Source organism: Dermochelys coriacea, chromosome 3, assembly GCF_009764565.3.
Source record: "Dermochelys coriacea isolate rDerCor1 chromosome 3, rDerCor1.pri.v4, whole genome shotgun sequence".
Classification (NCBI taxonomy): Eukaryota; Metazoa; Chordata; order Testudines; family Dermochelyidae; genus Dermochelys; species Dermochelys coriacea.
The window spans coordinates 100,440,624-100,467,204 of record NC_050070.1 but is presented as its reverse complement, the minus strand read 5'-3'; the positions used below and the strand labels follow the sequence as shown (position 1 = coordinate 100,467,204).

Sequence of the window (26,581 nt, the reverse complement as noted above, 5' to 3'; positions counted from 1 at the left end):
CGCGATTGAAGTCTTTGCCTTCTCAACATGGGTTGCCTACGTGGAGGTGCCGGTCATCATATGGCCGGCACCATTCACCCTCCCACCGGTTGTCTTCTCGGCGCAGATCCCTGTCCTCCACACTGTGGGAATGATCTGTCACTATACCAGTCCCCCAGCCCTGGCCCTGGTCCTCCTATTGGACGCACTGGTCTCCAGCGGCGACAGTTACTTGACAGACGTAGGCATGTAGTCACCAGAAGGGGATTCCTTTGGCATGGAGAGGGAGTTCAGCCCATCACCGAGGCATCACCGGTGTGATTGGACCTCTGCGATGCCACTTTGGCAACATGGGCAGTGGCCCTATTGGAGTGTGTGGGGCAAGCCTGTGATGCTGATGCACCATTTGTCGGCCACCGCCTCAGAGCAACAGTTGATGGCACCAGAGCATCGGGCTCAGTGTGAGAAGTGCCCTTGGAGGTTGGGGTAGAGGAGCGAGTACCCACTCCGAAACCCCCTTCCCCTGTGGGGGATGATGCCTTCGGGCCTCCCCCGGCAGTACAATCATCATCCTCATCCCTGGAGGAGGCAGTGGCAGGACCCTCAAGTGCCAGCCCGCCAGACGATTTTAAAGAGCACCAGGCTCTGCTTTGATGGGTGGACAAGAACTTGGGCCTAGAGGTAGAGGAGATGGTTGAGCAGGCAGACATCCTGTTCAGTGTGCTCTCGGCATCTACCCATGCACGTATTGCATTAGCAATGCATGACGGGGTTCTGAAAATTGCCAAGGCCCTCTGACAAAGCCTATTGTTCATCCCTCCCACCTCCAAGAGGGCTGAGAGAAAGTACTTTGTCCCAGCCAAAGGGTTCGAGTACTTGTATACCCATCCACCTCCAGGCTTGATGGTTGTCTCTGCAGCCAATGAAAAGGACAAGCAGGGGCACATCAGTTCAACCCCCAGAAATAAAGAGGCCAAGATGCTGGATCTTTTTGGGAGGAAAATGTATTCAACAGCCAGCCTTCAGTTCTTGGTGTCAAACAACCAAGCTCTCTTGGGCATGTTTTAACTTATGGGACTCCCTCCGTAAGTTCAAGGAGGCCCTGCCCTGGGACTTGGCCCAGGAGTTCGACGTCCTCATGGAAGAAGGTACTGAAGCAGCAAGGTGCTCCCTTCAAATGGCATGGGACACAGCTGACTCGGTGGCTAGGGTGGTTGCATTGGCGGTGGTCATAAAGCGCAGCTCCTGGCTTCAGACTGCTGCTGGCCTGTCCCAAGAAATGAAGGCTTCAATTCAAGACCTCCTGTTTGATGGGAATGGTCTCTTCGCAGAGCAGACGGATGCGAGGCTGCATGGCCTAAAGGACACTCGGGCCACCCTTCACTCCCTGGGTTTGCATACACCGCGATCAGCGAGGAAGCAGTTCTGGCCACTGCCGCCAAGGCCTTGGCCGCCTTGACAGGAGTCTGCGAGGAGAAAGGATAGAAATACGAGCTTTAGTTGTTGCCGACCTTCGTCCTCCCACTCGCCTGCGCAGCCTGGCCTGGCAAAGCATCTGGAGGGCCAGAAGCACTAATTTCAAGGTGTGCTCGAGAGCGACGCCTCAATCAACTCCCCGGATCCACCTTGTTCTTTCCCTCGGCTGTCTTCATCCCTACTGTTTGGCCTGGTGCCAGTCACCTCGGACCACTGGATGCTAGAGATTGTATCTTGGGGCTATACCCTGCAAGAACCACTCACTTAACATGGCTCACATCTGCTTGCGGTTGTTGGGCCACATGTGCATACATGTTCAGTCATGCCTGGCTCTATCTCTGGCCTCTGCAAGCATGGCTGGTGTCAGTCTTACATCTCCAAGAGGCCCAACCTAGGCTGTCTAGTCAGGGTGCTGGATCACACCCGGTCGTCCCTGGATTGGTGATTAGACCCCAGGTCAGTGTTGGAGGGAGTTCCCTTTGCAGCCCTGGCCCCCGTCACTGACCCTGGTCTCCGATGAATCATAGAATCATAGAATCATAGAATATCAGGGTTGGAAGGGACCCCAGAAGGTCATCTAGTCCAACCCCCTGCTCAAAGCAGGACCAAGTCCCAGTTAAATCATCCCAGCCAGGGCTTTGTCAAGCCTGACCTTAAAAACCTCTAAGGAAGGAGATTCTACCACCTCCCTAGGTAACGCATTCCAGTGTTTCACCACCCTCTTAGTGAAAAAGTTTTTCCTAATATCCAATCTAAACCTCCCCCATTGCAACTTGAGACCATTACTCCTCGTTCTGTCATCTGCTACCATTGAGAACAGTCTAGAGCCATCCTCTTTGAAACCCCCTTTCAGGTAGTTGAAAGCAGCTATCAAATCCCCCCTCATTCTTCTCTTCTGCAGACTAAACAATCCCAGCTCCCTCAGCCTCTCCTCATAAGTCATGTGCTCTAGACCCCTAATCATTTTTGTTGCCCTTCGCTGTACTCTTTCCAATTTATCCACATCCTTCCTGTAGTGTGGGGCCCAAAACTGGACACAGTACTCCAGATGAGGCCTCACCAGTGTCGAATAGAGGGGAACGATCACGTCCCTCGATCTGCTCGCTATGCCCCTACTTATACATCCCAAAATGCCATTGGCCTTCTTGGCAACAAGGGCACACTGCTGACTCATATCCAGCTTCTCGTCCACTGTCACCCCTAGGTCCTTTTCCGCAGAACTGCTGCCGAGCCATTCGGTCCCTAGTCTGTAGCGGTGCATTGGATTCTTCCATCCTAAGTGCAGGACCCTGCATTTATCCTTATTGAACCTCATTAGATTTCTTTTGGCCCAATCCTCCAATTTGTCTAGGTGCTAGATGCTTCAGACCTGGAGCCCACCTGGGTGAGCTCAGCACGCAAGGTTGCTAGCTGCCCCTCTGTTGGAGTTGCCAGCAAGAAGGAACTGAGAGGGCGTAGGACTGATGGCACCTGATATACCGACACATGAGTGTGGCACTCGGGAGGGCGCCACAGCTGAGCCTACAGATACCGCTAAGGGAAAAATCTCCAGTGGCTGTGCATGTGGACGTGCACAAACCTAGAACCGTTAATTTAAACTCTAGACACAAGTGCAAACAATTTACTTATAGTATGTTCAAAATCAAATAGGAGTGATTTCCATATAAAAACAATTGAGAGACACGAACTAAAATTAATAAAATTAAAATGCTCTCTACTATCTCCAGGCAAACTGATGTGATTTACAGCATGCTGTAAAGGTCAGTGAACTAGGCTCTGGTCAGGGGAGGGAGAGTGATTTGAAGAATCCAGGGGAGAGGGGATGTCCTCAAGACCTGAGAATGCACTTCTGCCACTGTCATCCTATGTAAACATGGGGCCGTTAGCTTGAGAGTTTGATCTCAGCTCTTTGTAGTACAATGCAATGACGAAGGAGATCTCCAATTACTGATTTGGTTCTGTATTGCAATCCAGTAAAGTCCCCAGGCACTGTCTAATTTTTTTCCTCTGAGTGCAGTAAAATGACTGAGTGCAGTTAAACTTGGCTATAGTGCAGTATGACCGCATGTTTAAATCCTATTGGGATATTACCACATTGTAACCTGGTTATGCCATAGAGAAGACCCAGTGCCCTGTCTAGATTGGAGACTAAAATGCTACTTACAAACATGATCCATAAGAAATGGGTACTTACTGTAACAGTGGTTCTTCAAGATGTGATGCAAATGTATATGCCATTTAGGTGTGTCTGCATTGGAGCCAGAGAATTTTGCCTAGCAGTACCTGTTGAGGGGCGGCGCTGTGGCCATAGCCCCTTCTGTGGCTGTATGAGGCAGCATTGACCTGACACCCCCATTAGTTCCTTTGCACCAAACACCCAGATACTAGATTCCAATGCAGAGGGAACAGAGGGTGGGTCATGGAATACACATCTGCATCACATCTCAAAGAACATCAGAATGGCCATACTGGGTCAGACCAATGGTTCATCTAACCCAGTATCCTGTCTCTGACAGTGGACAGTGTCAGGTGCTTCAAATTGAATAAACAGAACAAGCGATCCATCCCCTGTTGTGCATCTGGCAGTCAGAGGCTTAGGGACACCAAGTGCATGGAGTTGTGTCCCTGACCATCTTGGCTAATAGCCACTGATGAATCTATGCTCCATGAACTTATCTAATTCTTTTTTCAATCCAGTTGTACATTTGGCCTTCACAACTTCCTCTGGCAATGAGTTCCACAGGTTGACTGCATTGTGGGAAGAAGTACTTCCTTTTGTTTGTTTTTAAAACTGCTGCCTATATATTTCATTGGGTGAGCCCTAGTTCTTGTTTTATGTGAATGGGGCAATAACACTTTCTTATTCACTTTCTCCACACCACTCATGATTTTATAAACCTCTATTGGATCCCCCTTAGTCCTTTCTTTTCCAAGCGGAACTGTCCAAGTGTTCTTAGTTTCTCCTCATATGGAAGCCGTTGCATAGTCTTAAACCATTTTTGTTGCCCTTCTCTGTACCTTTTCCATTTCTACTATATCTTTTTTGAGATGGGGTGAGCAGAACTGCATACAATATGCAAGGTGTGAGCATACTATGGATTAATATAGTGGCATCATGATATTTACTATCTTATTATCTATCCCTTTCCTAATGGTTCCTAACATTCCGTCATCTTTTTCGACTGCTGCTGCACTTTGACTCCAAGATCTCTTTCTTGAGTTGTAACACCTAATTTTAACCCTATCATTTTATATGTATAGTTGAGATTATGTTTTCCAATGTGCATTACTTTGCATTTATCAACATTTAATTTACTTGGCCATTTTGTTGCCAAGTCACGCAGTTTTGTGAGATCCCTTTGTAACTCTTAGCAGTCTACTTTGGACTTAACTATCTTGAGTAATTTTGTATCTTCTACAAACTTTGCCACCTCATTGTTTACCCCCTTTTCCAAATCATTTATGAATAGGTTGAACAGCACTGGTCCCAGTACAGATCCAAGGGAGATACTGCTATATACTTTCTTCATTCTGAAAACTGACCATATATGTCATCCTTTGTCTCCTGCCTTTTAACTAATTACTGATTCATGAGCAGTCCTTCCCTCTTATCCCAAGACTGCTTAATCTTCTTAAGAGCCTTTGGTGAGGGACCTTGTCAAAGGTTTTCTGAAAGTCCAAGTACACTGTATTCACTCGATCACACTTGTCCACGTTTGTTGACCCCCCTCCTCAAAGAATTCCAATAGTGAATCATGGTGAAGCATGATTTCCCTTTACAAAAACTGTGTTGATTCTTCCCCAACAAATCATGTTTATCTGTGTGTCTGGTAATTCTGGTCTTTACTATAGTTTCAACCAATTTGCCTGGTAGTGAAGTTAGGCTTACAGTTACAATTAGTGATTGGTTGTTCTTCTTTTAGTAGATTGAGCCATAGATTCCACTTAGATGACTCACAAGCAGTACCCAGCCTACAAGGCAGGTCTCGGAGTCTACCTAAACCAGAATTGCAGGACCGCCCTACCAAAACTTGTATCTGCCTTGGAAGATGCGGTACTAGCATAATAGTTCATAAATGTATGTCTGAATGACCAGTAGCAGCCTGCAAAAGTCCAATATTGAGACTCAATAAGGAACACTATTAATGTTGCTTGCACTCTTGTAGAATGAGGTCACACCTGTTGAAGAGGCGTAGCCAAAGCTATTTCATATGCAATCTTGATACAGGATGTTATCCGCTTAGAGATAGCTGAATAGGCCATTCTGGTAGAGGGCTTTCTAATGTTGAGTTAGACCTGATGGACAGCCACCAAACACTGCTCTTCCTCCTTATTTAGCCATGAAGCAGCCACACTGTGAGATGCAGGGAGCTGAGTGCAGGATGCAAGGTGTGACTGTGATTCTGTATGAGTACATTGGAGTGGAGGTACGGGAGGCTGAATTGACAGCGTTAGAAGAACCACACAAGGGCAATGAAAATGAGCTTGACCCGATCTGCTTTCAGCTTGGGGATGATTGGGATCCAGGAAAGCTGACTGCCAGCTGAGATGGAAAGTGTCAGACGGAGCCTGGATTGAGGCCCACTCAAGAACAGAACAGATGACATTTTCTGTTGTCTTCAGAATCTTCAGAATGCCCCATGCTGTGAAAATGGCCCAGAGAACACCTGTCTTCACAGACCACTCGTGTTTCAGGGAAAAATTCCTGCTGAGATGGCGTGTGAGATGTTTCTGGACCCCGGGCAAGCAGTTGGCTGTCAGAGTGATACTCTCCTCGTTTCAGAACTGCCACAACCAGATCCTGTGCTCCCCCTTGCCTGTTCATATAATACATTGTGGTAGTATTGTCAGTAAGTATATGAACCACTGAAGGGAAGCACTGTTCATTGGAAGTGGCACTCCACTACAATGAACTGAAGGAATTTTCTGTGGCTTAGCAAAATCATCACATGAAAGCATCCTGAAGGTCCAGAGCAACAAAATAGTCATTCTGAGACAACGCAAGGAGGGTAGTTGATAGAGTGACCATTTAGCACCTAATGTATCTGATATATTTGTTGAAGCCATGAAGGTCGAGAATGGGTCTTATCCCTCCCTTGGATTTGGGCACCAGAAAGTACTGGGAATAGAAAAGAAGTTGTGACACCCCCCCCCCCCCCCATGTTCTGGTGGAACCTCCTCTACTCCCCCCAAAGCCAATAGAGAGTGAACCTGCTTGAGGAGCAGTATCTCATGAGAGGGGTCCTGGAGGGAGCGGGGAGATGGAGAGGAATTGGATGGCATAGCTCGATCTGTTGGAGCTTAGGACTGAGCTTTCTGTGGTGATCAAGCCCCAAGCATTGTAAAAGCAGGCCAGCCTGTCCCCAAACAGAGGAGATGGGGAGAAGGGAGCAGTGACTGGAACACTGCTGTGGACCAAGGAGTCAAAACAGGCACTTTGGGGGCGCCAGGTGAAGGCATGTCAACTGGTGAAACCCTGCACCAGAATGTGTCCTCCTCTGGGACCTGCTCCTTTCTGGGGTAGTTCTGCTGTCTTGTGGGAGGGAAAGTCTTCCCAAATGTGAGCTGCAGATGCTGCTGCTGTTGATCACCATGGTGGCACCTCTGCACTGCCAGCATATACACCCCCTAGGACCATAGGGTAGCTCTGGAATCCTTGGAGGAGTGCAGAATCTTGTCTGTCTTGTCCAACAAAAAGGATTCTGCCATCGAAGGGCAAATCCTCTATGGCCTGTTGTACATTGGGAGCAATGCCCAAATTCTGCAGCCAGGATGCCCTTTTCATTGGTCCTCACCAAGGCCATCACTCTGGCCAAAGTATCCACGACATCTAGTGCAGACTGCAAAGTCTTATCTACCAAGCAGTCTTTGGTAATAAATGCCCCAAATGCCTCCATTGAGGCTTCAGGCAGCTTGTCAGCATGCTTAGACATAGCTGTCCAGTTTACAAAATCATATTTGGATAGGAAATGCCTGCTGGTTACCAGTGCGGATCTGCAAGGAAGAGGAGGTCAAAGCACTAAATTTTCTTCCTTTTGTGGGTTTAAGTCAAGAGAGCTATTGAAATATAGGTTATTAGTCGATAATGAATATTTAACTACAATATGCTTGTGGATGAATAGTTACTTTCATAGTCAAGCTGGCTGAAAGTACAAAGGAAAAAAATGGCTGATTTATGCTTATTAGGTATTCTTACACATCAAATCCATCCATTTAGATCTGGGAGTGGACTTAAATCTGCCCTGCAGGGCTTTATTGTTCCCCCTGGTTAAGACCAGATGGTTCAGGGTCAGATCTGAGTATAAACCCTCAAATCCCTGCACTGGTACAAAGTAGCGTTTCTCCATGTACTTCATGGTAGGAGGTACCGAAGCCGGCATGTTCCAGAGGGCTCAAGGAGCACATTGTTAATAGGGAGGGTGACTCTCCCAGGGACAGATGGCTGCAGGATATTCAGAAATTTATGGGTATTCTTCTGCAGGAACTCTGCTTGAATACCCAGGGAAGAATCCGGGCACTGCAAAAGGTCCTGGTATGCCTTGGAATCCTCTGGTACCGAAGAAGAGGAAGAGCCAGATACCACAGAATCATCTAGCGATGAAGACAAAGCAGTTAACTGTGCCAGATCCGGATTCTGCTCCAAGGCTGGTGGACCTAGATGGGACGACTCTGGAGGCTCCACGAGAGGAAGGTTCACCGGTGCCTGGACCTGCAGCTGCTCAATGATCACCACCACAGACCTGCTTGGTGATCTCAGCTTAGAGCAAGATGAGGTGTGGGACCTCCACAACCGAGGACTGTCCTATGGATTGTATGGAGGCCACTGGTTTGGATAAGGTGTTGGTGGCCAGTACTCCTGGGAAAATTCTCCACCACTCTGTGCATGCATTCATCTGCCCCCACAGATTACTTTGCTTCCCCACAGAAAAAGGACTTTTTGACAGGGAAGCAAAGGGAACCTACAAGAGTGGTCACGCGTCCCACCCCCAGCAGTGTAAGTGCGTTGTTTCGGGCTCCCTGGGCAGTCAGCAGAGAGCCCTCTGAACCCCCAGCCTGCCGAGCCTCACCCCTTGCATCTGGAGACCCCCTGGACTCAAACCCTCCTGCTGAGCCCCACCCCCTGCATTTGAACCTCCACCCCTGCACCCAGACCATCCCCCGTCCACTCAAATCCCCACCCCCTCTGCACCTGGACCTCCAGCAACAAGCCCTACACATCTGGACCCCCATCCCACTGAGCCCCAACCAACTGCACCTGGACCTTCACCCTACCAAGCTCCACTCCCCCAGTATCTGAGCCCCATCCTCCCACAGCCAGAGCCCCTGTCCCTGCTGAGCCCCAACCACCTTCACCTGAACCTCCTCACAGAGACCCATTGCCCCTGCACCCAGAACCCCCCAACGAGCTCCTGTCCATCCAGATATCCCCCCTGCACCCTCTACTGAGCCACCCACACCCAGATTGCCCCACCCAGAACCCCCTCATCCCACACCTGGATCCCCACACACTAAGCCCCTCCACATTTGGAACCTGTTGGGCTGAGCCTGCCTGCCCATACCTTGTGCAGAGGGGCAAGGCCCCGGGGTTGTTTCTGGGGCAGACCTAGCCCTGTGCTGTGTCTGGGTCAGGTGCAGCCTCATTGTCAAGTCTGTCTCCTGGGGAGGAGGGGCTCCCACCTCTATGCAGCCAGTGGCCTGTGCTCCCCACTGCCATGCTGGAGTCTCCAGATTTATTTATTGACAAATAAAATTTGCAGAATTTGTTAGTATTTTTAAAGTAATATGTGCAGAATTTTCAATATTTGGCACAGAATTCCCTCAAGAATAGTGGCCAGTGGGTGCTGGGTCAGGGGCCACCGTCCCAACAATGAGATGAGTGCCAATCCTGGTACCCATAGTGCTACACCAGCACACACCCCCGATGTGGGTCAGGTGATGGACAACAGAAGGAGGAAGATCCCAATGTGGACACCAAGGAGTCCTGGGAGGTGGGGGGAAAGGTGGAACCAGTCAGTCTGACTTGTCCATAGCCCAAAATGAAGAGGGAACCGGCGCTCACGGTGGAAATGGTATGGCTGGCACCAGGTATGCTTCTGTTGGTTCCAGTGCTGGAAGTGGTGTCAACCATGAAGTCGGCAGCAGTACTGAGGTAACTTAATGGTGCCAAAGTGGAGGGAAGTGAGTGCCACCACGGTGACATTAGCGCCACACACAGCAGGGTGTTTCTGCCAAAGTTGTTCCTGGTGACTTGTGCTGAGCCCAGCCTCAGCCCCATTTCCACTGGCTGTTGGTGCTGAAAGACTCAAGTTCAGTGGCTCTATTAGCTAACCGAGCTATAAATGATTCAGCCCTGGCAAAGTCCTGGACCCTGGGAGAGGTTGGGATAGAAAGGCAGAGGAGGTCCGTTTCCTGCCTGAGACGCCACCGGTGTAGAAACAGCGAGTGCTGGCATTGCCCTTGTTGGTACTAAACTCAGTGGACGCCCCTGGACCAGAACTGGAGTCAATGGTATAGGGTCTCTGACCTCCCTGTGTGATGCTAGGGAGCGGTTGATGAGATCTGCTCCATCCCATGGGTCAGCACTCACTCATGCTGGTCTGCACTCCTGGGGGAAGTAGACAAGTCCTCACATGACCTGGAGCGGCTATGATCAGTCTTATGTGACCGCTTCCTTGTTCCACTCAATGGAAAGTGACTCCTCCATCTCTTTGGAGAGGCACCAACTCCAGGACGCAAAGCAGCAGCACTCTCAGAACTTGAGGGAAACCTCTGATCCATCATAGGCCTTGGTGCTGAAAAAGGCCAGACGGCCTGTTTGAGCAGGTGCTGCTTTAGATGAAGATCCTGAGTTCATTTCAGGAACTATTTGCAAATCTCTCCCCAACAGAACGGACAATATTTAAGCCCTGATGAAGGCATCAACAGGGAAATACTTAAATTAAAGCTAACAAACACTAAATGTAACTAACACTATATTAAGAGTACTAATTAGCTACAGACAGCTAGAAAAGTCACTAAGAAATAGAGCAGTTGAGAGGTTAGAAATCTCACACAGCTCCAACTCCAGCCACGGGCGGAAAGAAGGAACTGAGGGGGATTGGGCGGCACTGCGTCATATAGCCAGGGGTTGGGCTATGGCCACGAGGCATGAGTGCTGTCCCTCTACAGATACTGGAGGCAAAATTCTCCAGTGCATGCACACAGTGGTTCCGGTGCACCCACAACTAAGTGGAGTACATGGTTGCATCTACTTGAAGAAGAACTCAGTTTGTCCTTGTTCATGCTGCCCAGCCAAACCATGTCAAAGGCTTGACTGCAGCAGACCACACTATCAGAGGCTCGTTCACCTGCGCATCTACCAATGTGATATATGCCATCATGTGCCAGCAATGCCCCTCTGCCATGTACATTGGTCAAACTGGACAGTCTCTACGTAAAAGAATAAATGGACACAAATCAGACATCAAGAATTATAACTTTCAAAAACCAGTCGGAGAACACTTCAATCTCTCTGGTCACTCGATTACAGACCTGAGAGTGGCTATTCTTCAAAAGAAAACTTCAAAAACAGACTCCAATGAGAGACTGCTGAATTGGAATTAATTTGCAAACTGGATACAATTAATTTAGGCTTGAATAGAGACTGGGAGTGGATGAGTCATTACACAAAGTAAAACTATTTCCCCATGTTATTTCTCCCTCCCCACCCCACCCCCCACTGTTCCTCAGACGTTCTTGTTAACTGCTGGAAATGGCCCACCTTGCTTGTCACCATGAAAGGTTTTCCTCCTTCCCCCCCACTCCTGCTGCTGATGGCTCATCTTAAGTGATCACTCTCCTTACAGTGTGCATGATAAAACCCATTGTTTCATGTTCTCTGTGTGTGTATATAAATCTCCCCACTGTATTTTCCACCGAATGCATCCGATGAAGTGAGCTGTAGCTCACGAAAGCTTATGCTCAAATAAATTTGTTAGTCTCTAAGGTGCCACAAGTACTGCTTTTCTTTTTGCGAATACAGACTAACACGGCTGCTACTCTGAAGACTATGTGTAAGCACCATTTTTCAAAAAAGTTTAAATGTCACTGCAGACAGGGACTGTAAACTGGTACATGCAGACACATAGGGATCATTACTTCTTCCACTGAATGACAGTCACCTCCGTATTGAAATGGCTTTCCATTTATTGTAACAATCATCTTGTGACAAACTAAAAGATAAAGGGAGAAAATGTCTAAGTGTAGTTCTTTGGAAAAAAAAGAAAGGATGTTAAATAGTCAAGTATTTAGATGAGACTGAGTGCTGATTAATAGCTCATGGACTTTTCATTTGTAAGAATGTATTTTGCAAATATATCTTTAAGAAAAAATGATCTGATGAAATATACAAGTTCTGTAATAAGGCAGTTATATATGGAACATTCTGTTACAAGCATGGAGTTAAACATTTTTTTTTATAAAAGCAAAAAAAGTTGATGTTAGATAAACTCCTGATAGAAATTATTCATATAGCCTTGAACTAATGCCAGGTTTTCCCATTCTATCAAAAATCTCAAATTTGGTATGACTAGAACTCTGCTTAAAAAATACCAAATAAGCATAAATCAAACAGCCATTTTTTTCCTTTGTACTTTCAGCCAGCTTGGCTATGAAAGTAACTATTCATCCACAACCATATTGTAGTTAAATATACTGCACTCCTGCTATGATTCTCTGCTAACAGCGATCATTGTCATAAAACTAATATAGCAGTGAAATCACAAGGGTCTGCTCTGCCGTTGACATATGTGTTGCTCCCAATTAAATAACAATTGGAATTACAAGCATGCAGTGATGGTAGGATAGATCACTTCATTATCGACTAATAACCTACATTTCAATATCACTCTTGACTTAAACTCACAAAAGGAAGGAAATTTTCATGCTTTAAGTCAGTATTACTGGCAGTGAGGAGGGATTCTCATAACCATGTCAGTTAAGGGCCCGAATACCAGCCCAAAGCTTGTTATGAATTAGGTATTTCCTTGCTGTAGCATTTTCCACCCTCAAAAGGCTACAGCTGTTACCTAAGTAATAGTACCTCTCATCAAAATGAACATATCTGAAAACATTTGCTAAAACTCCACATGTACTACCTCAAGGCTGCCATTTTAATAATGCCAGCAGGAAATGCCTATCAGGATAGGAAGACCAGGGCTGCAGCCTGAGACACAAGGAAACAGGAGTGTTCTGCTGCTTTTTCTAGATAAGTTGAGGGCTTTGGGTTGGTGTATGCAGCTATATAATACTTTTTGCGAAGCTAGAGATAGAGTTTAAAATTCAGAATAGCCTAAAAAGAGCAATAGACCACACTCTGTGGCAGTATCAGTCCGACACTGCAGCAGCTTCTTGATTATTTCACATTCACATGTTTATGTAGACCTTGTAGAGAATCTTGAAAGAAAAAAATGCTTTAGGGCTGAGTCCTGCTTGCTTTACTCAGGTAAGCAATCTCACCAACTTCAGTGGGATGACTAGCATGGATAGAGTGAACGTGATATTGCCTTCTGTCGTGTTTTCCAGTAGAGCAGGGGTTTCTGCTAATATGTGTTGTGCAAGTTTAGTTCAGCTAATGTAGTCAGTAACTAAAAAGGCTCTCATGAATGCATAGCCATCTGTGTAGCAGGATCCATGCACTCTGGGTTTGGCTGTGCTTGCTTTGATAGTTGTGAGTGAAGATTAAAATGGAGGGAAGGTCACAACCTTGTACTTGTTTCCAAGGTTGGCTATGGCCACATCCTGCCACACTGAGTCCATTCTGTGTGCTGTGTGAGCAGATTGTTGGGAGTATTTGCCTCTCCAGGAATGAGCAATTGCAGCACAATTCAGGTGGTTGAACAAACTGCTCATACACAGGCAGGAATTTTGCAAAGGCACCCAAAAAACACATCAATGGCAACAGTGCCATTTGGAGCTTGAGTTATTGTTCATGTATCCTCACGTGTTGTTTTTTTAACCATGGTCCTTTGTGCTGTGGCCATGCTGAAGAGTGAGGGGTGGGTTGAAAGTGCTTATCACACCAACATGTGTGTATATATATATATGGCTGACAAATGCTCCTTCAGCTGGACTGCCGCAATTTTGTGATTAGAAACAGATTACAGGGAAAAATGCACTTAAGTATTTTAACTATGCATTACCATTCTGAACGTGCTAAAATATAGTTCCAACAGCCGTGTGCTTATTTGACACAACTGCGGCTGTCGCTGTGCTTGCAAACTTCTGGTTACTAAAGATAACAAAACTGGTTTTGTTGTCCACCTGTAGCAGCCAACTGTAATTCCATAAACTGCAGCTGTATCACAAATGTTGAGCTTTATTTTCAGTTCCCTTATGCTTCCCTTCCCATTTCTCCTTCCCTGTCCATGTTGTTCTTCCCCCTGCTTCCCAATGCCTACCCCTTTTGTAGTAGATGGGCTTCAAAAGAGAACCTGCTGCCTCAGGAGCTGTTTGTTCTTTGCAACTACACTATTACAGAACAGTTGAGCCCTTGGCAATTGCTATTGTATTCAACCCTGCTACCACTTTGATGAGGAAGGAAGAAGGGACTGAGGAAAGGGAAAGGAGAGGCTTAAGGGAATTAAAACCCCAACATCTCAAAATTCTGGGTGCCACTAATAAAATAACAGATGCCATTTGAAACTCACATTACATCTGTTTCTGGCTATTGCGAAGCTGATGATTAAGTTTAAGGTTGTTTTAATGATAACTGTGCAGTTCCATATTTTTGGGGAGGGGTATTTATAAAGTGGAACCTGAGATGTAAATTTCCAAGCTAATCATTTTTGTCTTGAGGGCTCTTTCCTTGAGTAAATTATAGATTCTTTCCACCGTAATATGATAGGTTTACAAAGGTTTTTTGCCTGGGATACAGAATATAACTCCATGTTGCACATACAGACAGATCTGCGAAGCATTCTGGCGTCTATTAGGATGACTAGTGCTACATGAACGAAAGTAGTTGTTGGCAGATACTGCATATAGTTTGAACCACCGGTAAATCCTTGGGGATGGAAGACGGTGGGTGTAAGCTTATATGAGTATTCGCCAGCTCCTAAAGCCCTGTCTACACTAGTGTTTTGAGGGAAATTTCCCACCAGTTGTGGTAACCTTGGGATTGATAGTGTAGACTGACCACTGATTGTTTTCTCATTACATCATCTAGATGACATGGTGGTGGTGATGCCTGAGCCCTGTGTTCCCATCATTAAGCTGCACCAGTGGGAGACCTACTGGAATATGCTCGTGTCAATGCAGTTTGAATGGTAGTTTTGACCAGCAGCTCTTTTAGATTCCTCCCAGGCTCATTTCAACAGCTATTTCACTGGTTTCCTCCAGTGAAAGCTAAGTTGTTCCAGGCTGCTGAGCTTATTGCTTCTGATGGCAACTGCTCCTATTAATTATAGGTTTTATAACTCGGTAGGGTTGGCCTGATAATTTTTAGGAAAACCATTAGTTATGTCTACAACTACAGAATAAACAACTTCTCCAGAACACCAACAAGTAAATGACTTAAATTATGGTTGCCATAAGAATTGTGGCTCTCCTCTCATTTCTAGTTTAAAGTTGTAAAGTAGACATGGTGAGAAAACAATGAAAAATTTAAGTTTGGTGGTTCTTGGAAAAATGTCTTTGGAAAAATGACACTGCTTCATTCAACTGAAGAGCAGTCCTGCAAACACTGATTTGTGTGACCGCTCAAGTGAATAAGAATAATTGTTGTAAGAGTCTGAAGGAGTCCCTCCCTCACCCCACCATGTATATTCTTAGTTGCATCTACTTTTAATTACTAAGTAAGCTGTGCCTTAGCAACGTTAGCTATGCACTGCTAAGGGAGTGATCTTGCATCATCAAATTGTTTACTAAATTTCCAATGAGCTACACACCCACTAAAAAGGCAATGTGATTGCAGAAAGATCACTGAGGGGGTAATTTGAGCTCAAGAAACAAGGAGAACCCAGTCTGATTTTCAGAATCCAGGTGGAGTTTGCAGGGGTAGTAGTTACGAAATGTCTCAATTTCTAAACTGAACACACAATCTGAAGAGTGAAGCCCAGTAAACCATGCCATTTTACATGACAAATCATTTAGGTCCTCCAGTAGGCAAAAATACTTCTGGGCTATGTAAATTCTAGCGAGAACTCACCATCTGTCATTGTATTGCTGACAGGAAGAGATTGTTTATCTTGAAGGACATGACGCTGAGATGGATGAACACATTGTCTGGTTTAAGCAAGAATATATGAAAACAGAGAGGAACTGGGAAGAAATTGATAAAAGGATGAACAAGACATTAGAAATGCGAAGAAAGATGATCAGTAACAAAGCACCTTTGAAAGAGATTCTCCGACTGTTTCCTTTCTTAAGATGTCCTTATGAGGTAATGCTGTGAGTGTCTTTAATAACAGTATTTCATGTTATGATCTAGATATTGGCAAGATGGCACCTGTGAGAGTGCTCTACTGAATGTTTTTAGTAAAGCATCCATTAATATTCAGTTTCTGCACTAACCCACTAGTAAATGTGTGTTGCTATCCTGGCACTACTTCAAAATATTTACTAATTAATACTTTGCACATACCATGCAGTATAATATCATGTGGTTATTTTATATACTTTTAATAAAACATGAAATATTTCTCCTCAGGAAAGAAAAATGGAGCTAGTTTATTAACTGTCTTCAATGTATGCACCCCAGAGATAATTCATTTATTTTGAATACTGAAATAAAATTTTCCTCTTCCTTCAGCTTTTTAGGGAGTTCCAGCTCCTTACACACATGGATATTTATAAGAAAACAGTTGAGATTTTGGAGATTTATTCAGGAAACATATTGACTTTGTACTCGGTGAGAAATAATCCAATTAATGTTCTGCTGCGAGAAAATCTGAAACAGCACACAGAGGAAGACATTCTGAAATGTCAGTATAAACTGTCTGTGTATTATTTGTCTGAGTGTTGTAGTACATAATTGTCCAGGCTACTGTTACTAGACTGTCTTCTACTTATCTGTAGAAAAAAAACTATTTTAAAAATGTATCTGGGACTGATTAAAAATATATTGGGGTAAAGGGGAATTACCAGAGAGAACAGAAATCCATTAATGAGGAGGGGAATTAATTAAATGAATGAGATTTTATTTCTGTGTCTAAGAGGAAAAGAAAAATATGAATAATCGGTAAAGAAAGAAATCCTATAAAATAGCTAGTGCTAACATACAGGAAACGAAATATTTCCACTATAGATATGTGCCTGTTTATATCCTAGGGAATTGGCTAATAAACTTACTGTACCATTGGCAAACTAGTTTTGAAAAAACATGGACAATTGTAGAGGCTCCAAATGGAGAAAACCAAATGTAGAGTACCTGTTGTCTAAAAAGGAAAGAAGTGATCTTGGAAATTGCTGTTCTTAAGGTTAAAGTCTGTTCACAATGAAATAATGGAAAGAAAAATTACTAATTAGTTTAGGTATATTGCCTCTGTAGATCCACATGCTTGCACATAGTTGTCACTAGTAATTAATTAGACAAGAAAAGTAGATGAATAAGATGGACTTTTCAGCTAGGAAAAGAGACAACTAAGGGGGGATACGATAGAGGTCTATACAATCATGACTAGTGTGGAGAAAGTAAATAAAGGAAGTGTTGTTTACTACTTCTCATAACATAAGAACTAGAGGTCACCAAGTGAAACGAATAGGCAGCAGGTTTAAAACAAAAGAAGTATTTCTTCACACAATGCACGGTCAACCTGTGAAACTATTTGCCAGAGGATGCTGCGAAGGCAAAGACAATAACAGAGTTCAAAAAAGAACTAGATAAATTCAGAGGCTAGGTCTATCAATGGCTATTAGCCAGGATGGACAGGGATGGTGTCCTTGGCCTGTTTGCCAGAAGCTGGGAATGTGTGATGGGATGGATCACTTGATGCTTACCTTTTCTGTTCATTCCCTCTGGGGTACCTGGCATTGGCCATTGTTGGAAGACAGGATACTAGGCTAGATGGACCTTTGGTCTGACCCGGTATGGCTGTTCTTATGAGCCGTTAGAAAAGCAGGTTTCAGAGTAACAGCCGTGTTAGTCTGTATTCACAAAAAAGAAAAGGAGTACTTGTGGCACCTTAGAGACTAACGAATTTATTTGAGCATAAGCTCAAATACATCTGATGAAGTGAGCTGTAGCTCCCGAAAGCTTATACTCAAATAAATTTGTTAGTCTCTAAGGTGCCACAAGTCCTCCTTTTCTTTTTTGTTAGAAAAGCAGTAATCGTTACATCCATGTGAGAGTACTCTTTTACATCCACAACTGTTTGGATCTGTGTGTGTAAAAGGGAGCATGGACCTGATTGCACTCAGTTCCTTTCCACTTCTTCCAAAAACCTCCATCTAGAAAACTAGGTATAGGAAGGAGAACGGAAAGTGTGGATCTGCAAAGGCAAGTAGTTCCTGTAAGTACTCTTTCTTCCAGAATTTCATCTGCAGCTCCCTTCTTAGAGATAAGACAGCACCACAACCTCCTCAGGAGAAGGGCTGAGAAGTACTCCTCAACCTAGACTGCTCTCCTGAAGCAGGCACAAGTGGGGGAGGTCAAATCCAGGGTAATGCTCTAGGATTGTGCAGTATTCCTAAATAGCAGCTTTGTAAATCTTGCTTTTCAAAACTAAGGAACCGTGCCAGTGAGGTTGGTTGTTTTTTGTTTGTTTTTCCTACTACGATGAGCACTCAATCACCCTGCAGCCCCAGGTAGATGATGTGTTTGAATGCACAGCCCAATTCATTAGAAAGCCTTTTGATGGAGATATGCTCCTACATTAACCTTAAGGCAATATAAAGTGCATGGGATTTTCAAAAGGGATTCTCTTTAAAACAAAGAAAGTCAAAACTCTCATAATCTTCTAAGTAAGTTGTGAGGCTCCTAGAAAACTGGGAGAGGAATCAAGTGATTTTTTTCCCCTGTGTAGACCAGGCCTAACAACCTAAGGGAGGAATTTTGGGTGGGGTGAAGAGTTGCTTTCCTTTTTGTGCATAAAACTGTAAATGGCGCATGCTAATGATGGGAATATGTCTAATGCCACACTTTTAAAAAAACCTAACTGTGATTTGAGAACTGAGAGGGAAAATATTTACAATACATAAAACAAGTGGTACAAACTATTTTTAAAAAATGCATTGTAAGGAGCAATCCTGACTTGGCAGTAAGATGGCCTAGATCATCTAAGAGGGGCTCTTCCTTCATTGACTTCCAGGGGGAATTTGCACTTGTAATATAATCTTAATTTGATTAAAAAGTAGCAACCTGGAATTCTTACTAGAAGACATTTTGAGATTTTTCCAAGTTCATTAATGTGCGGCTCTAGTGTAAATGCTCTCTCTTTTTGAAAGTCATACTTTGCCTTTATGTTGGGGAATCTAGACCACAACAGAAAGTGCAGTTTACTCTTTAAGATGCTTTGGAATAGCAATCAAATAAGAAGGAAGCAACAAGTCATTAACTACCAATCTTAAATTCACTGTTAATACTTCATAAATCTTCATCTGTTCTTCAAGGATGCTAATAATCTAATTTAGTAAAAATCTTTGCTTTTGACAGATATGAAAATGACTGCCACCTGCTTACTTCTACCAGCTGTCTTTGGAGATGATTCTAGTCTGTTCACGGCAGTGAATGAGGAGGTACATAAATGTGGCTGTAGAGGCTAGCTATACTTCCAGACAAACTAAAATTCTGCTCCATTATCAACCACATGTATTAAATTTAACGTCCTGGTTTTAGAAGCACACATGCCACACTTTTTTTTTAAATAATGTTGTGCAATATCTAAGAAAATGCCACATCACATGGCAGCTAGCGGCTTTTAGAGGAGTGTGATCTAGTAGTAAGAGTGGGGACAGACGGCAGTCCTGGTCTCTCTTCCTGATTCTACCATTGACTCCTGATTGAAGCAAGTCACTTAGGCCCAGATCCTTGAAGCGTTAGGAACCTAACTCCCATTAGTTCCCATGGGAGTTAGGTACCTAAAGTACCTTTTGGATCTGGCCCTTAGCCTCTGTATCTGTTTCTGAATGGTGACATTAACCCATCTTTCACCAAAGATCTCAAATAATCTGACTTATTAACCAAGTTCACAGCATTATTTTCAAGCACCTTTAATTCTCTGAACCTTTATTGCAACTTTTACAGTTCAGCTCACCCAAGTGACATCAGAAGATCATTTGACTTCTTTTTTTTTCTTCTTCTTCAGGTGAAGGTGTTGACACCAGTCTTGGAAGTAAAAAATCCCTTCAGTGTTAATACATGCGAGTTTGCTTTGTATATCGAAAAAGAGAAACTGGCCCAGCTGGATGATTGTACTATGGCTCTAGCTGCTCTGCTGGCTGCATTTCATGTGTTCGGCATCCAGTATCCAAAAAGGATCCACAACACATTTCACTTTCTAGAGTCACTGATTTTGGAGATGAAAAGTCCACAATCCCTCCCAAAGAAGGTAAAGAGAAAACTGGAAGAACTTGAATGTCTGAACATTTAATGATGTCCAAAACACTTGTCTCAGGGGAATGTCTTTTGGAGCAGTTGACTCTTTGTCAGAAGAAATCGTTTGTTGTAAAGATGAGTTGGTGTAATTCTTTCCAGTGGAATTGTATTAATATTTATAACTCAGCTATGTTTTTTTTTTATTGTACTGGCTGCTTTTTTAGTTTTGAAAACATGAGTATTTTCATTATTTTCAATGGAAATTCTAGAGCAACTTTAGCCTTACTTGAAAAAATAAAGTTTTATAATTAGATGTACTTGTGGGGCAATATTTTTCCATAAAAGCTTTTTATTCATGTTCGAACGAATTTTGACTAAGTCAAAGGTAAGATGCATACTTTGATTTAATTCAGTAAACATTTTGGTGCAAGTTACTCTAATAGGAGTTAAATCTTTACAATTAAGATTTGATGATAATTGAAAATGTGTGATCAGTATTTCACATAATAAAAAATGCAGTGTCTAATTTTTAATTTGCAAACCCTAGACGATATATGAGACAATTTGGTAGAGACTGAAGAAATTCACTCATTCATATCACATCGTTCATCTTTTACTAGTTACTTGGACTTACTAAATAAAAATCTGCTAGGATGAGATCTCAAGCCTGTAAGAATGAGTTGTTTGGGCCATTCCTGTATGCCTGCAAAACTACATAGCTGTTGCAATGAGAGGAGAGACTTGTCTTTATATTTGTTTCTTTCTCTCACACCCTGCAAATACTGCAGTGACTGATATGTGCAGACTGGGCTCTCTGTGCTAAGGCTGATTCTCCTCCACCCACTTACCGCCTGAAGCCCTTGCATCCCTGGGATTTCAGGGGCTCCAATCCCACAGACAGATGGAAATTGGCTACTCTGTGCAGAATTAGAAGGACTCTACCATATTAAAGCTGTCATAGCCCTGAAAATGTCTGAGAGAGAAATTTAGAGTTTGTGGTCCTCATGATGCTAGCCTGCAACACCCATTTGTGCTTTCTCCCCTGCCGCCCCTCATGGTCAGCAGAAGCGCCCTCTAAAGACCTGCAAAATCTCACCTTAAAACTATCCCCTGGCATGAAGCCTAAAATATACTACAACAGTGAGGTTTCTGGTGTGCTGAGAGCACGGCCTATTATGCTGATCAGTACTGTCCAGTGTTTCCTTGTACTCTGCCATGTGTCTGTCTGTATCCAGCTGTTGTCTCATAAGACTTAGTCCTTGCTCCCAACAGTTTGTAATTGGTCTTTTTGTTCAGTATTTGGGGTCCTGGTCCATGACTTGGGTTCCAAGGTACTATGATAAGATCAATAAGGATGCTGAAAAATAGATGACTCAGAAAAACCTTATTTTAGTTTAAGCATATAGAAGAAAATGTACTTGGTTATAGGTTAAGATTTGCAAATTGCTTATCTCGGAATTGGGAATTACAGATCAGGTATTACAAAAATTACAGTTAAACCATTCAGATGTTAACACAGTTTAAGAACTTACAACTCACTTCATTTGTTGCTAAAAACAAAACTAACATCTTACAAACATATAACAACAGTAGTTTTAAGAACAAACCAGACTCCTAGCACTTCTTTGGCTGTACATCTAGGATGGGTCAAAATAGGAAAAAAAACTTCTATCTTTTGCTGCTTACACAGTTAAAGCTGTAAATTTACACAAACCATGAACATTGTATGCACTAGTGATTAAACTTGCTCACTTGGAGAAAAATGTTAGGCCTGATGGCATTCTTCCCAAGTATGTTGCCTCCTTTAAAAAGAAGCAACAAAATGACGTTCTTTTGAAACCATTTTTGCCGTCATGAGCCATTTGCACCACCCAAAGGTGGTAAAAATCCACATGCATTTTAGTCTGACAGATCCTGTCCAACTCTTTTATGACCACCATTTGTGGGGACAGCATGGCCATCATGGGAATCTAACCTGCAACAGAAGGACTGTGCCATCTCGTGCACAGAACAGCAATGTTTTTTATATTAACATCGAAATCCGGAAAAAACACTGCAAAAATAAGGGGAAAAATTTTCAAAAACAAATTACAAAAAGTTTGGTGCTTTGAGATTTAATTCACAGTTAATGCAGTCACAGCCCTAAATCAAGCTGGCATTTTGTTAACAAGAGGGTTATCTAAGTTGTTAAGTGAAAGTCTGCTTTAGCAATTTAACCTTCAGCACTTCATTTTACCACTTTTGCTTTTTCTGAAACACCTTTTCATTGAACCTTTAAAATTACCAAACATCAAAATAAAAGATCCCTCCCACCCATCAAAAAAAGTTTGTTAAAAGATAAAAAAAATATTTACAACAAATATGTTTTTTTAAAAGCAAAAACATTAAAGGTTTGAGAGAAACATGCAAAGCAAACAAGCTCAAAACATTTAAGAATTTTAAAACATCTCCTATGCCAAGATGACAGCTTCTGCATATTTATTAACTAACACTTTAGGTCCTAAACATTGTTAAACAAGATTCAGGGTTGGGTATACAGAGAGACCTCAGTCTGCTTAATACCATGGCACAAACACCATTAAAAATCCTTTTAACCTTGTATTAAAGATAAAAGCAAAGAGAGAGAGGAAAAGCATTTGTAATGTATTGAATAAGGCTTTCATTTTAACAACATCCACACAGCCATACAGAACAGTTCAGTTGTGAGTATTGAGAAGTACACCAACATAACAAGCGTCTCCAATTCAAATTTTATTTGCATTGTTGATACAATAAGATTGCAGTTTAAGTGTACAAATTTTGAACAAAATGTAAAAATATTTATGCAATGCTATGGAAGGAGATTAATAGAGCAATGCAATTTATGTCAGACTGACACTATTTTACTTGGAATTATAGCAGGTACCAGTCACCTAACTGTTCTGCAAGTGGCACACAGAGCTCTTGAAAACCTTTAAGAAAGAGAAATTAGGAAAAATGATAGGAAGATTTCCCCAGACTTGTGTGTCATAGAAATATTCTATTTGCTGTGAATTAAAAAGCTGGACATTTCCCCCCCCCCCCTCGACTAGGAATAAGAGATTGCATGGGGAACACTTCTCCAACTAGTCATCCTCTTCCTATGAAGAGAATTCTTACCAGGAATGTTCCAGGTCAGTCCTCAGTTTTCAGGTAGGTAGGCCTTCTCTATCTTAAAGTGCATCTGTTCTATATTGTGATTTATATATCGAGTGCAACACCTTACCTGCCAAATGCTTATAACAATCCTTCAAGAAGGGTCTCTTACCTAAAAGTCTGCTGTAGGACACCTTATTCCTGCTAATTAACTGGTGAAATCTATGCCTTAACTAGTGATTGCCATACTCCTTTTGAATATCCGCTTTCTTCCTCTCTGTAATCACTCCTCTATCTGCCAAGATTTTTCTTGAAATCATGGTGACTTTCAAGGGGCTCCTGAGCATGAAACCTTTACTGAGTCCCAGTTTCAGCATTCTGTTCTTTTCCATTATTGCAGTAATTACTAAAGATTAGCATATACAGATTTAGAAAATGTTTCTCCTTTTTGTTTATTTTCTTGCCTTAATATATATATGTTCCTTCATGTGCTGTATAACATAGTGGGCTCCCCTATGTAGAAAGACGGGAACGCCATGGTGCAGCATGACCAAAGGTATTCTATGGAAGTTAAGCTTTATTTTTCAGTTGCAGCCATCTCTTTACTGGTCTTTTGGTAAGTTACACTAAAAATGCTGGTGGAAAAAACTCACTTAACATTTTTGTATCGTGCAAAAGTAAAAACATTCAGTTATCAAAAAAGCTAATTTCAACCCCAAATGTTTTTTTCGTTACTAGCAAGTTGACAATTTTATAAACTGTAAAGTTATACACTGTAGCAAAGTGTTACTTATGCAGCATAAGCATTGCATTTTAAACTATGGTACAAAATTAACATTAGCCATAACAGTCTCACCTGTCTACTGGTAGCCTAATTTTTGGCTAATCAGTTTTGTTTTGATAATAGGAAGTAAAGGCTACTGAAAAGGAAAGTGGATGTGTGAAATATAACCCAGGAATTCTTAGACCATATTGGCAGGTTTCAGAGTAGCAGCCGTGTTAGTCTGCATTCGCAAAAAGAAAAGGAGTACCCGTGGTACCTTAGAGACTAACAAATTTATTAGAGCATAAGCTTTCGTGAGCTACAGCATCCGATGAAGTGAGCTGTAGCTCACGAAAGCTTATGCTCTAATAAATTTGTTAGTCTCTAAGGTGCCACGGGTACTCCTTTTCTTTTTAGACCATATTAACATTTTCCTAATTTTAATAATAGGATAAATAATTAGTGAAGGTTTTCTTGATGCCGGGATAAAATTAGAAATACTAACAGTTCATGAGAGAATTAGTGCCATAAGTATGGCAAATAAGACTAGCTGATGCAGTTGTTATACAGTACCTTGTTAAAAGCTCAAACATATTCCAGAAGAGTTCAGGTGTACTGGCTCTCAAAGAGTATAAATAGTCCACCAGTGCTGACTTATTTTTCTTCCTTTCTTAGAGTTCTTACTTGACAATTCTAGCAAGTCTTTGTGCTTTGAATAAAACATGAGTTCCAGTGGAGAAAACTGGCTTCTAAACAATTTCCATTCATCTCAAAGTTCATTGTGTGAGTTTTTCTCTGCGGCTTTGAACATCAGAATGGAATTGAAGATTTTTAGGGCTGGTCCCAGTTTAATGCTCATTATCTTTACTATGTCTGCTTGGGTCATTAGTAGAAATGCTTCTCCATCAATTTGCTTTAAAACAAAACGTGAGTAAAAAACACAAAGAAAGCTATTAAGTCTGAGGCTATGGTACTTTAAATATTTAAAGATAATTTAAACTGAAATCCCCAGGAAGCCAATTAAAATTTCAGACTGCCGTAAGTGGAAGCTTGAATTCAAAATTCAGAGGATTTCTGGTTCAAAATCCCTATATGGTTTACATTCAAAGTTATAATGACCTTATTTCCTGTTTCTATTTGAAAAATATTCTGTCCTCTGAATCTAGATTTCAGCCTAGTCACATATCTGAATCCACCTCCCAACTATTCCTTGCCTCAAATCTCCACAGAAAGGTTCCCTGATTTAACTCCCATCCCAGACAAATAATCTAAGACCCCTTTCTCCAGCTGCTCTTTCCTTTCCCATTACAACAGACTTGGTCCCAGAGGCCAAAAGTTTACATATATTAGCTTTAAACAAGGATAAAGTTTTTTACAGCATTACAATATTTGGAAGAAAAGTATCCATTATTTAACTTTAATACACGCAAATAGTAAGTATTGTATAAACTGCTAATTTTGTTGGAAGTTAACAGTGGAAGACAGCACAAATGTGAACATTAAAGGCTGAATTTTCAGCCCGTCCACAACAGACCTCTAGTTTTGTGCCTATGTTGTTTGTGGTCATAGGCAATGCGTGGGGGGGAGGCCATGTGGGGTCAAGTGCCCCCACCCCCAGATTTCTGCTTGGCTGCCGGGGGGAGGGAGAGGACCTCTGTCTTTCTTCCACTGTGCCTGACTCCCAGCACGCTTGGCCTCTGTCCCTGTCTGCCAGGACTGGGTGGGGAGCGGAAGGAGTGGGACCGGTCTCTCAAAGTCACTGCTCTGTGCAGCACAGGGGCTGCCTGAGAGAGCCTGGCTGGGGCGTTTGGTGGCACGCTGCCCCCCGGCCTGGGCCAGGCTGCTGGGGATAGGGGCTGAGTTGACCAGAGTCCCCTCTTCCCCTATTCCACCTTGGCATGTTTCTGGCTCACTCAGCCCATCCCAGCAGCTGGGCCTGGGGTGGCCCACCACCACCGCTGCCTCCCCAGCTAGGCTTTCTTTGTGCAGCTGCTGAGCTGCACAGAGTCAGCAACCCAGAGCGGCCAGCTTCCGCCACATGAGAAGCGACTTGGTCCTGCTCCCCACCCGGGCTAGCTGCCAGGAGAAACAGCTGAACTTGCCGTGGGGGTAGGGGGAGAGATGTAGTGGGAGAAGGACAGAACCCCCCCTCCCAAGATAATGTAGAGCAGGGAGAGCGCAGAGGGAGTTGGGCAGAGGACACACATTGGGCAGTCACATGTCCTCCCCTTTAGATTGTGACCCCCTCAGCATGGGGAGGTACGAGCTGTCTATGTTTGTGGTGCAAACAACGGAGTGAATTTTAGATCACGTAGCCATCAAGATACTGTGGCACTATCTGACATACTTGTCACGGTTACAGTGCCAGCTGCACCTCTGCAGGACTAGAGACCCTTTCTGGTCTCTCAGAGAGCACCCCATAAGGTGTCAGAATTTCGCAATTCTCACTTGTCTAGGCTGGGCATCAACTGTACCTACCCAGCAGGTCCACCTGGGTTTTGCACCCGTCATTCTTCCCTCCAGGCGTTTGTGACCAGTGGTGAATATAGTGAACAGTCAGATTACTTGAACCAAAGTATTTTTTAACAGTAGGAACAAAGGTCCAGATCTACAAAGGGACTTGGGCATTGTGATGCTCAGCATTGCCATGCCCAACTTCTAGGAGCCTAGAAAACTCAGAGGAACAACACTGAGATCCACAAAGCCTGAGTTAGGTGCCTTTGAATTCGATCCATAAA

The 26,581-nt window shown here is 43.3% G+C and overlaps 2 protein-coding genes across 12 annotated transcripts in view; one reads left to right on the top strand and one right to left on the bottom strand.

Annotated features, from left to right (window-relative positions):
• The window catches only part of SAMD3 (sterile alpha motif domain containing 3), a 102,172-nt gene extending 81,893 nt beyond the window's left edge, over positions 1-20,279 (top strand). For all 7 annotated transcript variants that reach the window (XM_038396766.2, XM_043510938.1, XM_043510937.1 and 4 more), the window contains 4 exons: positions 15,665-15,874; positions 16,244-16,415; positions 19,085-19,167; positions 19,737-20,279. In XM_038396766.2, the coding sequence (XP_038252694.1) occupies positions 15,665-15,874; positions 16,244-16,415; positions 19,085-19,167; positions 19,737-20,021 (750 nt within the window). In that variant the 3' untranslated portion in view covers positions 20,022-20,279. The remainder of the gene's footprint in view (positions 1-15,664; positions 15,875-16,243; positions 16,416-19,084; positions 19,168-19,736) is intronic.
• A 3,983-nt stretch (positions 20,280-24,262) lies between these two features.
• Positions 24,263-26,581, bottom strand: part of L3MBTL3 (L3MBTL histone methyl-lysine binding protein 3) — a 168,792-nt gene continuing 166,473 nt past the window's right edge. For all 5 annotated transcript variants that reach the window (XM_038397744.2, XM_043510933.1, XM_043510934.1 and 2 more), the window contains one exon: positions 24,263-24,756. In XM_038397744.2, coding sequence (XP_038253672.1) covers positions 24,613-24,756 — 144 coding nt within the window. In that variant the 3' untranslated portion in view covers positions 24,263-24,612. The remainder of the gene's footprint in view (positions 24,757-26,581) is intronic.